We start from the raw sequence: 16674 nt of genomic DNA, 5'->3' as shown, positions 1-16674 counted from the left end.
CTAGAAACAAATAGAAAAGAGAGGGTTGTGATTGGCTTGTTACTCGCTATGTCACCAGGGACAACGATTTATTACTAAAAAATAAAAACTTTAACTGCTCAGGTTTAGGTGAGTTTTCTGTCTTACCCGCTCCATTACTCAACACATCACTAATGAAAAGTTTGATCTTTGTTATTTGCTTGTCAAACGGGAAAAAATAAACTATAAAAGCAATTTTCAAGTTTTTTGGACATTGAACTTCTTTTATTTATGTAACTGTTTGGTGTATTAGTTGAAAACGGCGTAAACATAAGGAAACTGTAAATTCCCACCCATATTGTGCCCATGAATGCACCTTTGCCCATACGTCATTGTGCCCTATTTCCCCATAGACTATAAATAAACGCCTCATGGACCGCTCTTGCCTATTGTTACTGAAGAGATTTAAGGCGGCCATCTTGGAGCGGTCGACCGTTCCACTCAGCTTTATGTTTAACAGACTCAATGACGTATCAGCGCATTTATCAATCATAACTCGCTAAATACTAAACAGATATTCACAATTTTTCTGTAAACCTTATTAAAAGGTTAGCAACATTTACAAGGAAATGATTTTTAAAGTATTTTTGAATGACTGATATAAGGTTGTGCATATTTAACTATTCTTAGTGGGGAAAACAGATTAGAGTCAGAATAGAATGTGTTGATATTTCTGTATTATGATTATTTTACAAAGCCATGCGGGGTCTACTCATTATATTATGTCTATGCTTTTCCCCACCTTCACTTCCGGTTCACAGCATTGTCGGGCTTATTAGTGCAGATAGGCACCGGGTGTGGCAGCCAAGCTATGAGTGTTGTTGTGTGCAGTTGGATGTCTGTCGGATGAGCGCTGGCGCCGCAGGATCATCAATATATGTGCTGCTGGTAGGATAAATGGATTTTTGATGTGTCACTTATGGCTGGTTCTGTGTAACGTCAGTGTCGCTTTTTATATTGTTGCTACTAGGCCTGTCACAATAACAAATTTTGCTGAACGATTAATCGTCTCAAAAATTATTGCGATAAACGATAATATTGTTTGAAGACCATTTTACACTGATTTAATGGAAATGACGTAATAATGCATGCGATTTCCTGCCAAAGATAGATACACTTTATTTTCAAAAGAACACTAAACACTGGAACTGATGAACAAAATAAACAAAACAACCAAAACCATAAATAACATGGATTCTCAGTCTCCATTAATAAAAAATCTACTTGAACAAAAATTAAACAACATAAAGCCAAAGTGGAAATAAATACTGCATTCAACCAAAAGAGTGCAGATTATAAAGTCTGTATATCATGTTGCCCTATAGTAATAATTAGATTTAAATAGAGAAGATGGGCACATCGACTACCCGATGCAATAGTTCACACTACACAATCCCCCCCCTCTCCATACGACAATTTTAGAACGTTGATCGTTCTCTAAGATTGTCGCTTGCGATTTCGTAACCGATCATCCTGTAGTGTGTGGTGTGTGCTACTAATTTGGTTTGCAGTTGTTTTAAGTCTCAGACTGCTCCTAGTGTTTGTTCTGGGTTGCTGTGCTTCATTGGGTTTTAAATTAGAATAATAAAGTCTATTTTTAATATTATAAAAGTATGTATAAATAAAATATATTTTGTATACTACTTCTGTTTCATAATTTTAAGCCAGACTTGCCTGGGTACTTTTAATAGGGAGAGCCTAGGCCACTTGATATTATTTGAAACTCCACGTCGTCTGTCACGATCCGGGTTTTCTCATGTGTTACACCTACGTATGAAACATCACCTCAATGCAGCAGTGGCTTGTTGATTGGACTTTTATATGAGGTTTAGTTTGACAGATAATAACACCTCTATTATTGTTTCATGCTGTTTGCATTGCAAGGCTTTACTAGCTTATATATGCACGTCCCAATTAGTAATTACCTGAGATCATTGGATGAAGCTGAAGTTGGTTTCCTATTCCAGCTTCTGATTCAGGAAATGGCTAAAGGGCGAGTCCACTTAATTTCTCACTACCTTCCACATCTTTAATAGACTCTAGTTTAAAAACTACAACAGCTAGACTCTTCTAACCTGGACTGGGTTAATCTGCTCTCACAGCAGAATATTTATAACCATGTTTCTGATTTGTGAAACTTCAATAAAGGTTGATTTCACCACTTTTTTTAATCTCTGTTATAGTATAACTGCTCAAATTCCCAAACTACCATAACACCTAAACTCTTGAAACCTGGACAAGATTATTTTCAACTAACAGCAGAATATTTAAAACCATCTTTGTGATTTGTGAAACTTTTATCCGATTTGTGGAACTTCAATAAAATGCCATTTTTACCCATCTTTGCATCCAGCTCATAATAAAACTGCTCTAATGCCAAAACTACAACAACTACGTATTTCAAACTTAGACTAGATTATTCTTCTCTAATAGCAGAATATTTTAATTCATGTTTGGGATTTGTGAAACTTCACTAAAGTTTAGATTACTATTCAAACTTGTTCCATGCAGTTTTTTAAAATTCTAATTCAATTCTAATTCAAAACCACTTAATTAATCCTAATGGGAAATTAAATGTTGGTGTTACTCATGAATTCTTCCAAGAGTTATTGTAGATGGAGATGGTTGTTGGAAGGAAAGATCTTCTGCAGCCGTCTGTTACATAAAGTTTCACAAATCAGATAAAAGTTTCACAAATCAGTACAAAGTTTCACAAATCCCAAACCAACTTCAGCTTCGTGTAGTTAAAGGAGGAAAAGCCATAAAAGGTAATTTTATTTCTACATCAATAAGCCATTTTCACAGCGTAATTGTGATTCCTGCGTTCATTTACCGGTTAACAAAACATTTATACGGGAAAAGAACATTTACTAAAACTAGAAAATTTCTGAAGAAATTTAACCGGGGCCTGCCAAAGTGTGCCCGTCGGTTTGGACCCAGCGTTCTGATGCTACAAATTAGCATCAATGCTAAAGAAAGCTGCAATCATATGAATACAATGACAAGAATGTTTACTAACATGGACTTGCACCATTCAGTATGATAAAGTAAGTGTATCAGCTAAAATTAGCAAAAATGCTAATGTTAGCGTGATTGCTGTCAGTAGCATGTGGGACATCACTGGGATGTTTTCTATAATGGTATTACTCCATTCAGTAGACTAAACATGGCTAATAAGTCAAATAAATAGCTAATAGCTTATATAAGCTAAAATGCTAATGCTAATGAACTGCCTTGCGCAGCAAGGCAGTTCCCTGACCTGAGAGAAAAAGATAATGCAGAATAATATTATTGCACCGCCTGCGGCGGTGCACTAACCTCAGGGGCATGTTGAGGCTTTTATTTTGAAATTTTTGTTAAGCTTAATTTCAAAGGTCCAAACTAATCCCATGTCTAATAGTCATTGGGTTAAATCAGTTATTTATTGCTCAAAAGAGCAATTACCTAATGTAAGATTTCTCAAGGCTTTTATTTTGAAATTTTTGTTAAGCTTCATTTCAAAGTGCCAAACTAATCCCATGTGTAACAATTGCTGGGTTAAATCAGTTATATAATGCTCAAAAGAGCAATTATCTGATGTAAAAATTGTCAAGGCTTTTATTTTGAAATTTTTGTTAAGCTTAATTTTAAATTGCCACACTAATCCCATGTGTATCAGTGCTTTGGATAAAAAAGTCACATAAAGCCAAAAAGAGCAATTATCTGATGTAAAAATATTCAAGGCTTTTATTTTGAAATTTTCAGTATGCTTCATTTCAAAGAGCTAAACTAATACCATGTGTAACAGTGCTTTGGATGAAAAAGTCAAATAAAGCCAAAAAGAGCAACTACATGATGTAAAAATATTCAAGGCTTTTATTTTGAAATTTTCAGTAAGCTTCATTTTAAATTGCCACACTAATCCCATGTGTAACAATGGTTGGGTAAAATCAGTTATAAAAAGCCCAAAACACAAGTAGTTCTAAAGGCCAGCTCAGTCCTCCTCTGTAGTAACTGACAGTTCCACCATGTTGTAGTTCTGACATTCAGCTCAGACCTCTTTTGTAGGCACTCAGTGTCCGCCATGTTGTAGTTCTAACCTTCAGTCATTGTAGTTCTAAAGAGCAGTTCAGAGAGGCAGACTAAATTCTATGTCTATTTTGAGTCTAACTGACACAGTTTTGTGTCAGTTAGACTTTTGTTTTGAGTTAAATTTGGCTCGTTTTTTGTTAATTATGTCGCCACAGTTACTCGAAATGCCAACAAAAGTAATAGCTCCCCTCACGGGATTGAGCCTCACGTTTTGATATATATATTGTGAGGGGGCATGCAGCGGTACGAGCCGCATTAACGGTAGTAGGAAGCGGCAGTTATTTTGAGGTGTAGAACAATAGGTGCCTGCCATGCTAACAATAGGTGCCTGCTATGGGCAGGCCCCAATGATCCTCATACAGAAAGGTGCAGACATTTAGACCTTAACCTGCATCCAAACGCTGGTGGTTCCTACCTATTCGGTGTAAGATTATCTGGGGCCTCCGGGAGAAATCCAGCAGTCTGCGATGATCATCCATCTCTTCCTCCGACTTGACGATGATTTCTTTAAACTCTGTGAATGTTTCTTCAGCAGCAGTTAACGGCTCGTTGATAAACTCGTTTAGAGAAACAGTCGAACATTCAACCAAACAGACCATGCGCCATTTTCTGTCTTCTTCTTCTTCTTCTTTTCCTTTTTTATGGCGGTTGGCAAACAACTTTTAGATGTGCATTACCGCCATCTACTGGAATGGAGTGTGGATCGGGACGCTAACTATATACACCCCCCTCAAAACAAAACAAAACAAACAAAACAATAAAATAAAAAAATATATAAATAAATAAATACATAAATAAATAAAATAATAATAATAATAATAATAAAATAACAACACTTAAATCTTTTCTATCAATTTTGTTTTCTTAAGATAATTAATTAAATAACTTATATCTTTAGAATTAGAATTTTTTCCCAAAATATCTTGTAAATTTAACTGTAATTTATTTTCTTGTAACCGGCAAACTAATTTCCTTCTCTCAACAGAATATTTGGTACAGAACAATAAAACATGTTTTACTGTCTCTTCTTGACCACAAAAATCACAACTTCCAGTTCGATGTTTTCCTATTTTAAATAAATTACTGTTTAACCTTGTATGTCCAAAACGCAACCTAGATATAACTGTTTCCTCTTTTCTATTTCGTCCCGTTCTCCTCAATGGACCAACTTTTCTTTGAATACTGTACAGCCATCTACCATTTCTATCTTCCTCCCACTGTCTCTGTCATCTTTCCTTAACCTTTTGTTTAATAATAGATTTGATTTCTTCTCTACTAAATGGAACTAATATATCAATATCACTATATTTTGAAGCTTGTTTTGCATATTTATCAGCCAACTCATTCCCTCTTATTCCTATATGTGATGGTATCCATGTAAATATAACTAATAACCCCATTACTTGAATTCTATATGTTATTAACTGAATTTCTAATAAAAGATCCGGTCTACTAATAGCCTGATTATTTTTTAATGAATATAATGAAGAACTTGAATCAGAGCATACTATTACCCCATTACTGCTATTTGAGTTTTTAGATGCATCTGTAAAAACTTGGACATATCCATAGTACTTACTATCTAAATATGATTGAACCAAATATGGATCTGAAATGTTTTCTCCTTTCCTTTTCTCCAACAAAGTTAAATCAACAACATTATTATGAAATAAAGACGGATAAACTGGTGAAAGAGGAACTGTTTGACTAATGTTTATATCAGATAAACCAAAATCTTTTATAACATTTTCTATCTCCCATCCAAAAGAATTTAATTTCTTCTTTTCTTTTTCCCAACTAGATTTTAAAATGTCTTGACATGGATGATTTTCATCATGGTCCTTTAAATTACACCAATAATTGGTCTTTAACTGTAATCTTCTGAGATTAAGTGGCATCCCTCCCATTTCTATTAGCAAAGCTGACGTTGGAGTTGTTCTAACTGCTCCTGTACATAACCTCAAGGCTTGATACTGAATACTATCTAATTTTTTTAATAGTGTTTCTGATGCTGACCCAAATACAATACTTCCATAATCAAATACAGACCTTATTAACCCAGTATATATGGATTTCAATGCCTTCCTCTCAGCACCCCATTCACTTCCCACCAAACACCTCATTACATTTAAAACTCTCTTACATTTATTCACTACTTTTTGAATATGATTTTTCCAAGTAAGTTTTTCATCCAACCATAAACCCAATAACTTAAATTCCCTTACCCTTTCTAATTCATGATTATATATTTGCAGTTTTAAATTTTCAGATGCTTTCTTCCTTGTAAAAAATAAAGTCTTTGTTTTGTCTATAGAAATTTTAAATCCCCATTTAAATGACCAGTCTTCTATAATACTAATTGCTTCTTGTATCTTTTTAACAATAAACTTTAAATTTTTCCCCCTCTTCCATATTGCTCCATCATCAGCAAATAAAGAACACCCATTCCACTTTCCAAATTGTCAAACATATCATTAATCATAAAAGAAAAAAACAAAGGACTCACAATACTTCCCTGAGGTGTACCATTCTCAACAAAAAACTTTTCTGACAATTGTTGTCCTATTCTTACTTGTGTTGATGTGTTGATCTATCTTGTAAAAAAATCTTTTATCCAATAAAACATTGATCCATTAATTCCCATTTTTTTCAATTTAATTAAAAATCCATCTTTCCACATCATATCATAAGCTTTCTCTATATCAAAGAAAACAGCCACTACACTCTCCTTGTTAACTTGCCCTTTTCTGATTTCATGTTCTAAACATAATAAAGGATCCATAGTGCTTCTCCCTTTTCTAAATCCACTTTGACATTTTGATAAATATCCCCTCTTTTCAACAAAATAGCTCAATCTTTCATTTACCATTCTCTCCATTATTTTACAAATATGAGAAGTTAAAGCAATGGGTCTGTAACTTGCTGGGTTTGACTGATCTTTACCTGGCTTTAAGATTGGAACTATGATTGCTTCTTTCCATGCCACAGGTAAAATACCCACTTCCCATATCTTATTATAGAATTCCAATAAAACCTTCTTAGATGAATTGCTAAGCTTATTAACCATAATGTAAGAAATATTATCTTTTCCTGGAGATTAATTTTTTGATTTTCCTAAGGCATTGTTTAATTCAAATAAAGAAAAGGGACTATTCAATAAATCATTATGTCTTACATTTTCTTCTAATAAATTTACATTTTCATTAATTGTACAATTTCTTCTGCGGTTTTCTTCTACACTTAAATTATTACAACTATGAACTTTAACAAATTTTTAACTAACATATTTGCTTTCTCCTCCTCAGTCACAGCAATAACATTTCCATCTTTCAAAACTGGATATCCATAGAAGAATTTATCATATCAACATCCAAATCTATATTAACTTTTTGCATCTCTTCATCATTTATTATTTTATATTTTTCCCAATCAACATTTCCAAATATCCATCTTTCTAAGTTCTCATTAACACTTTTTCCTATTTCTTTACCAATTTCAATAAGTATAGGGTAATGATCACTACCTATAGTTGATTCTCTTAATATTTTCCACTTACTAATCCCAGCCAAATTCTTTGAAACTAAAGTTAAATCTAACACTGATCCTGATCCATTTCTAATATTAATTCTCGTCCCTTCTCCATTATTAAGACAAACCAAATGTTTTCTATCCATTACTTCTTCCACCACTTCTCCATTTGCATCATTCCTATTACCCCACAAAGTACTATAAGCATTGAAATCTCCACAACAAATGAACTTTCTTCCTATATTTTTAAACATTTCCTCCATTTCCTCTAAATCCAATTTTTTACACGGATTATAAAAATTTAATATATTAATACTTTCTTTATTAATCCAAATTTCCACAGATAACCATTCTAGTGAAGCTCCTTTTCCTAAAAATCTATACTGTATTCCTTGTTTTATAAATATTACACATCCTCCTCCACTTTCTTGTTCCCTATCTCTTCTAATACTATTATACCCTCTTATGACAAAATCTAACTCTGGTTTAAGCCATGTTTCTTGAATACAAATAATATCTGGTTTATTTTTCAAATAGTTTAAATATCCTTTAAATTCTTGTCCATTTGCTAACAAACTTCTTGCATTCCATTGTAAAATAAGCATTAAATTCTTCCTCCACCTTGCTTCCCATCTATTTCAAGCCTTTTATTTATCAACTCCCAAGATAAATCCTTCACAGCTAGAAATTTTTCTGCACCTTTCACTATAATCTTGATTTTTTCAGTTTTCTGTTTCACCTGATCAGTACAATTAATAACATAAGCCATGAATAAAATTAATTTATCCATTGTAATTTCCATTCCTGACATTGTTTTTTGACTTGATTCACAATTTGGACTAGAAGACACTTGCTGATTTTTCTGAACTATTCTTTTTTCTTGAACACTTTTTGCTGCCTCTGCATAAGAAATGTTTTTAACTACTTTCAGCTGTTGAATTTCTGCTGCCTTTTTCCTTGCTTCACAACCTCCATATGCTACATTATGCTGACCACCGCAGTTACAACATTTCAACTGTACATCTGCTCCACATTCATCATATCGATGATCTCCACCACATTTAGCACATCTTTGCTTCCCTTTACACACTGATGCAATGTGACCATACCTTTGACATTTGTAACAGCGCAAGGGAGGAGGAATATAAGGTCTAACAGGAAAACTCAAGAACCCAATTTTCACTTTATCAGGAAGAACATCACCTTGAAACTCCAGAAGTATCGAAAAACTTTCTATTTTCTCCCCATCCACAGATTTTAACAATCTTTTCAATCTCCGCACTTCACCACCATGTATATTTCTTTTAAGTTTTTCTAAATCTTCCTCAAGCGGAATACCTGTGATTACACCACGTGATACTCTGTTTTCTCCAACAATTTTCTTTTCACTCACCACCTTTTTACGAATGTTATCAATCTGCATGCATTTATTCTTTTGTTCTTCAGACTTACATTTTATCAACATATTACCATCTCGCAAGATTTTTACAAACTCAACCTCCCCTATTTTCTTTTTTATTTCTCTAGACACTGCTATCGGACTGAGGTTTATGTTCATATCTTCCTTCCTGAATTTAAGTATTACCTTAAACTCCTCATTTACCATTTTCCTCCTAACCACTCTGTTTTCTTCATCTGAACTATATTATTCTAAACTTCTCTTACTATTTAGATTACCAATCTCTCTATCATCTTTCGAAACTTTTTCCTTCCCTCTACCCCTTCCTCTACCTACCGTAGTCCATTCGTCAAAATCCATATCATCTTCATCACCACCCCCATCTACCTTTGTGGTCATCCCAATCCAGTCACACTCCAGTTTATGCCAACCGCCAAAATAACAAATCCCTTTGTAAAGTTGTTTCAAAAACTCTCGCGCCGCTCTCTCTGAAGCCACACCACCTCTTTTGAAACCCTCATGATGGAAGTTGGTTCCTCAGATACATTTTATACTATTTTGATATATCGCCCTCCTGGCCCTGCTGGGACTTTTCTTCAGGATTTTGCTGACTTTTTATCTTCTATAATTGGATTGGGAAAGGTCTTGATTGTGGGTGATTTTAATTTGCAGATTGATGATGTTACTTCTATCCCAGCAAGAGATCTTATATCACTGACAGAGGCGCTTAACTTTACACAGTATGTGTCAGGTCCCACACACAACAAGGGTCACATGTTAGACCTGGTTTTTGCACTGGGCTTGCAAATTACCAATGTGTGTGTGGAGGATGTGCTTCTCAGTGACCATTACTGTGTTTTCTTTGACTTGATGGTGCCATCTGAACCTCGGCCTGTATTTACTAAGGCAAAGAGGAGAATCATCACAGAGGCGACAGCCATGCTTTTCTGCGATAAGTTTGATCCTTCTCTTCTTAATAATCTCACTGAAACTGACTGTTTTGTGAATTGTTTTAATAGCCAATGTGCTGATATCTTGGATCAAGTAGCGCCAGTTAAGGCTAGGAAGGCACCACAGGAAAGTTTCTGTCCTTGGATAAATGATGAAATTATGTCTCTGAGGAGAACATGCCGCCAGACTGAATGTTTATGGAAGTCTACTAAATTGGAGGTCCATAGGCTGCATTTAAAGGACTTAATATTGTTCATAAATAAGAGGATTGAGGAGGCCAGGGCAAGTTATTTTAAATGTCTGATTGCCTCAAATAAAAGAAATCCTAAAGTGCTCTTCGACACTATCAGCTCTCTTGTGTCACCTGTTTCTGTAAATCCTCGTAACTCTACAATTAGTTGTGATGAGTTCCTGGATTTCTTTATTGATAAGGTCAAAGTAATAAAGGACAGCTTGCCTCCTTGCCATGGTTCCCAGCATTTGGAACCTCCCACTCAGAGCTGGGCCTCATTTGAGCCTGTCACTGTGGAAGACATCTCAACCATCATGAAAAAAATAAAACCGTCCTCTGGTACTTTAGATGTTCTTCCTTTTAAACTGTTTGTGAGGGTTTTTGACTCCATTGGGCCCTATATTGCTAAAATGTTTAACATGTCTTTGCTTAGTGGTGTGTTTCCTTGTCTTTTCAAACATGCCATTGTGGAGCCACAGTTAAAGAAAACGGGACTGGACTCTTCCGAACTCAAGAATTTCCGGCCAATATCCAAGACCCCTTTCTTGGCCAAAGTCCTGGAAAAGGTGGTCTGCACCCAACTTAGATCATTTTTGCAGGTAAATGACATTTATGACACTTTTCAATCTGGGTATCGTGAGTTTCACTCCACTGAAACAGCCCTGTTGAAGGTGTTTAGTGATATTATGATGGCAGCTGACACCGGTAAATGTTCTGTGCTGGTTTTGTTGGATCTGTCATCGGCGTTTGATACAGTGGACCATGGCATCCTGATAAACAGGCTCCAACATTTGGTTGGAATGTAGGGTTGCGTTTTGAAATGGTTCACCTCTTACCTGGTTGGCAGAACTTTTAGTGTGTCAGTGGGAAATGCAGTGTCTGATTCTGCAGAGCTTTTGTGGGGTGTGCCGCAGGGATCGGTCTTGGGACCTGTTCTGTTCCTGCTGTACCTACTTCCTCTGAGCAGGGTCATCCAGAAGTTCAGTGATGTGTCCTATCATCTGTACGCTGATGATCTGCAACTGTACTGCTCTTTCAAGCCAAGTGAGCCACATAAACTTTGCACTCTCACTAGTTGCTTGGCCGAAGTGACAAAATGGCTCACTGAAAACAGCCTATTTTTGAACTCCAACAAGACCGAGACCTTGATTGTTGCTCCTGACAGTGGTGTGCCTGGAATTAAGCAGCACCTCGGAAACTTGAGCTGCACAGTTAAAAGCAACCTGCGCAACCTGGGTGTTTTCATGGATGGAGCGATGTCTATGGAGCGGCACATAAATCAGCTTGTTAGGAACTGCTTTTTCCAAATTCGGAACATTTCTAAACTTCGTAAGATGGTGACTTATGGTGAGCTTGAGATGATTGTTCATGCTTTTGTCTCATCGAGATTGGATTATTGTAACAGTCTGTTCACATGAGGGAGTTTGCGCGTCTGCAGGTTGTACAAAACTCTGCTGCACGCCTGCTCACTCGCACTCACAGGAGGGAACATATTACACCCATCCTCTACAGCTTGCACTGGCTGCCTGTATCTTACAGGATGCACTACAAAATCCTGGTACTGACTTTTAGAGCTCATCATGGACAGGCGCCAGACTATATTAAGAGCCTCATCCAGCCTTATGTTTCGACTAGGAGTCTCAGGTCGTCCAATCTGAACTTGCTGATGGTTCCTCGGACCCTTTTTAAGACTCGAGGAGACAGATCTTTTAAAGCTGTGGCGCCTCGCCTCTGGAATGAGCTACCTTGTACCATTCGATCTCTGGATTGTATAGACACTTTTAGGAAACAACTTAAGACCCACTTTTTTAAACTTGCTTTTTAGCTTAATACTGTGTTTTATTGTTTTGTATGTTGCTTTTAATTTATTTATTTTTTACACTTTGTGCAGCACTTTGTGACCCTGGTACGGTGGCCGACAGGTGCAAATGCGCAGCAAAAGAGAAAACATGCAAACAAAAAAAAAAACACGCGCACAAATTAAATGTGGCAAGCAAAAAGCGAATAAAATGCAGCAAACAAAAAGAGAGATGCAAACAAAAAAGAAGACACCCCCGAATGAAATGCAGCAAACAAAAAGTGAGATGCAAACAAAAAAGACACAAAGTCTATCACGCTACCCATAAATTATTCTGTTATTCTTTAATATTATAAAAGACGGCATATCTGAAAAGAAATATAGTAATACGTACCTTTACTTTCTTTCAAATTTCTTTCTCTGAATCTTGCATCTGGTCCCATAGAAATGAATACTATTTTCTTTGACTCCCCCTAGTGGTCTGGAGCACTTCCGTTTTCAACACTTTTTGTTTGCTGCATTTCATTCGGGGGTGTCTTCTTTTTTGTTTGCGTCTCTCTTTTTGTTTGCTGCATTTTATTCGCTTTTTGCTTGCCGCATTTAATTTGTGCGCGTGTTTTTTTTTTGTTTGCATGTTTTCTCTTTTGCTGCGCATTTGCACCTGTCGGCCACCGTAACCTGGTCTGTGAAAAGCGCTATAGAAATAAAGTTTACTTACTTACTTACTTACAACCAGTTTAGCTGTAGTACCACCATCTACTGGGTTCAAGTATGAGGCATAACATACACTAAAAGAAAACTCAAAACTTTTAATCTTCAATGAAACGTTACACTTTAACTTCTTTCTAAAATACATATATAAATACACATAAAAATTGTTTCAACATAAATGCATGCAGCAAAAAAGAGCAAAATATTACAGCTAAAACTAGAGAAAAAAAGCAAAATATTAAAAATAATTACATGTACTTTGTGCAATCAATGCATGAAAATTAGTTTGTGGTGAATCTTGCATTTTCTTTAAAGTACAAATGAGTTTTCTTTCATTTGAAAAGATTGTAATTAGGTAGAGTAAAACTGGTTACAATAATTTGAAAGAAAACTCATTTTACTTTAAAGACAAAACTATCACAAATACTTTTTTTGCAGATGTTTTGAAAACACTCAATTCTGTACATTCTATTGTTGATTTAAAAAACTACAAAAATAAACCCCACTAACTCTCTCTATGGTACAGAATAATACAAATCAATCCCTCAAGTCCAATCATGTGAGAATGTTCTGGAAGGGAGTCCATGTCCGGTCAAACTCTGTTAATGCATGAAATAGTCAGTGGGCCCCCAAGCCTCTTCATCTATCAGCATCAGTACTGGCACTCCTCAGGGCTGTGTGCTGAGCCGTCTGCTCTTCACGTTGTACACACACAACATACAGTTTGACATAAACAGTATGTTAATACAATAACATACAGTTTATCATTGTTTTTTGATATAGAATATGCCAAAAAGAACAAGAAAGCATCTCTGACGGAAAATGTGTCATGGTTGCACATCTCCAAGTATCCAAATGAACACATTTAACAAATACAACAATTTTCAGCTTTATAGACATGAAACCCCTCCAGTCTTTCATTCTAGTTTTAAACCAAATCAGTTCTATAGTGAACCTCAACATAGAACATGTATGGAAAATACTTCTACTGCTTTTCACCTGTGTGACGCCTCAAGTGGTGAATTAAACTCACCTTGTGACGAAAACTTTCTCCACAGGTCACACATGAAAATGGTTTTTCACCAGTGTGAATCATCATGTGCTGAGTTAAAACCTGTTTTTGACTAAAACTCTTTCCACAGTTCATACATGAAAATGGCTTTTCACCAGTGTGAGTCATCATGTGCAGAGTTAAATGCTGTTTTCGACTAAAACCTTTTCCACAATTCACACATGAAAATGGCTTTTCACCAGTGTGAATCATCATGTGCAGAGTTAAATGCTGTTTGTGACTAAAACCTTTTCCACATTTCACACATGAAAACGGCTTTTCACCAGTGTGAATCATCATGTGCAGAGTTAAATGCTGTTTGTGACTAAAACCTTTTCCACATTTCACACATGAAAACGGCTTTTCACCTGTGTGAATCATCATGTGCCGAGTCAAATGCTGTTTTCGACTAAAACGTTTTCCACAGGTCACACATGAAAACGGCTTTTCACCTGTGTGAATCATCATGTGCTGAGTTAAAACCTGTTTTTGACTAAAACTTTTTCCACATTTCACACATGAAAAAGGCTTTTCACCAGTGTGAATCATCATGTGCAGAGTTAAATGCTGTTTGTGACTAAAACCTTTTCCACATTTCACACATGAAAACGGCTTTTCACCAGTGTGAATCATCATGTGCCGAGTCAAATGCTGTTTTCGACTAAAACGTTTTCCACAGGTCACACATGAAAACGGCTTTTCACCTGTGTGAATCATCATGTGCTGAGTTAAAACCTGTTTTTGACTAAAACTTTTTCCACATTTCACACATGAAAAAGGCTTTTCACCAGTGTGAATCATCATGTGCTGAGTTAAATTACCTTTTTGACTAAAACCTTTTCCACAGTTCACACATGAAAACGGCTTTTCACCTGTGTGAATCATCATGTGCTTAGTTAAGTCCTGTTTTCGACTAAAACATTTTCCACAGTTCACACATGAAAACGGCTTTTCACCAGTGTGAATCATCATGTGCTGAGTTAAATCCTGTTTTTGACTAAAACATTTTCCACAGTTCACACATGAAAATGGCTTTTCACCAGTGTGAATCATCATGTGCTGAGTTAAATTACCTTTTTGACTAAAACTTTTACCACAGTTCACACATGAAAATGGCTTTTCACCAGTGTGAATCATCATGTGCTTAGTTAAATTACCTTTATGACTAAAACCTTTTCCACATTTCACACATGTAAACGGCTTTTCACCCGTATGAGTTCTCATGTGAGCATCAAAAGCAGATTTGAAAGCAAAACACTTTTTACAGATGACACATGAGAAAGGTTTTCTTCTTTCCTGATTTTGGTTCTTAGCTTCCTGGAAGATGACTTGGTTCCTGTTTGGTTCTGATTCAGTGTGGTCTGTTTGCTCATCAACAGGAACCATCATGCAGGTATCAGTCTCCTGTTTTAATCCAATCTGTTCTTCAGCCTGACTGCAGTAAACTTCTTTCTCTTCCACTTTTATCTGATGATCTTCTGGCTCTTCCTGTTCTTGTTTCACCTGCACAGGTTCTAACTCCTCCTGGTCCAGAGTGGATCTCCTCTCCTGGTTATAAACGTTACACTTCAGGGAATCTGGAGAAGAAAACAGAGAAAAAGAGTAATTGTTACCTTTACTGAAGTAAATCGTTTAAGGCAGAAATGAACAAAAATCCATTTGAAAATTCAAGAGCGTAGACAGAGATATAGATGAATCGACATATCCAGCTGACATTTGGAGAATTCTCAAATGAACGGATTTTAAACAAATACTATAAATTATATTCAAATTTAATTTTAGTCCACATTTTTAAAAGCCCTGAGGAACTCCATCCAATCATTCGACTCATGAGCCGATGCACCGCGGTGCTTCATTTGCTCTACTGTGACATCAACTGGACAATATATGTAAACTAGAAAATTTCTGAAGAAATTTAACTGGGGCCTGCCAAAGCGTGTCCGTCGGTATGGGCCCGGCGTTATCATGCTAGAAATTAGCATCGATGCTAAAGAACTCTGCAATGTAATCAATAGCATGTGGAGAATCACAAGAACGTTAAGTAAGGTGGACGTGCACCATTCAGTATGATTTAAAATTTGTCAAGGCTTTTATTTTGCAATTTTTGTTAAACTTCATTTCAAAGGGCCAAACTAATCCCATGTGTAATAGTCATTGGGTTAAATCAGTTATATAATGCTCAACAGAGCAATTACCTGATTTAAAAATATTCAAGGCTTTTATTTTGAAATTATTATTATGCTTCATTTTAAAGTTTTGAACTAATCCCATGTGTAACAGTTACTGAGTTAAATCAGTTATATACAGCCCATAGCAGCAAGTAGTTGTAAAGGCCAGTTCTCAGTCCTGATCTGTTTCAACTGAGGGTTCCACTATAGTTAGAACTACAGTGATGCGTATTTGTAGTCCTAATCAGCAGCCAATAGCCTCTTGAGTTCCGTTGCTATGGTAAATAATTTTCTCAGCAAAGTGTGAACTGTTAGTGAGAGAGGCTGGGGCAGAGAATACTCTCTTTGAGGCAGCCAGTTTTACTGAAAAAAAGCATTGAAAACAACTCCTTTCCATTCGGGAACCGTAATACATATACGCTTCAAACGGTTTTTGAATGAGAGGGCAATGTGTCTTCTGCGATAGTCCCGAGATTCATATCTCTACCTCACTCAGAGCATTTACAGTGATGAGAGAAAGAAATGGTTTGCCCAGATCTGAAATGTTTGAGAAATATATGGGAGAGAGCCTGAGACAGCCTGAGAAAATCCTGTCGAAATGACTTTGCTCTGAAGCACCGTGACAGAAAACCGTACGGTCTAGATAAATTTCGAAAACATTTTATCGGAGCAGACATGCGTATCAATGTCAGGACCGATTTTGATACCAATCGTGCGATATTTGTGGGCGTGATGGCGATTTCAAAA

At 36.1% G+C, this 16674-nt stretch overlaps 1 protein-coding gene across 1 annotated transcript; it reads right to left on the bottom strand.

Moving 5' to 3' along the window:
• Positions 1–13571: 13571 nt before the first annotated feature.
• On the bottom strand, positions 13572–14974 carry LOC111607999 (gastrula zinc finger protein XlCGF8.2DB-like; the record flags this gene model as incomplete). The annotated part of the gene is made up of 2 exons (XM_023330147.1): positions 13572–14127; positions 14716–14974. Coding segments are annotated over 2 exons (693 nt in total), but the record flags the coding sequence as incomplete, so codon positions are not given.
• Between the last annotated feature and the right edge of the window lie 1700 nt (positions 14975–16674).

This window comes from Xiphophorus maculatus, unplaced genomic scaffold, assembly GCF_002775205.1.
Source record: "Xiphophorus maculatus strain JP 163 A unplaced genomic scaffold, X_maculatus-5.0-male Unplaced_Scaffold_BN230, whole genome shotgun sequence".
NCBI classification, from domain to species: Eukaryota; Metazoa; Chordata; class Actinopteri; order Cyprinodontiformes; family Poeciliidae; genus Xiphophorus; species Xiphophorus maculatus.
The sequence above is the reverse complement of the archived record's forward strand: the minus strand, read 5'-3'. Positions and strand labels throughout refer to the sequence as shown.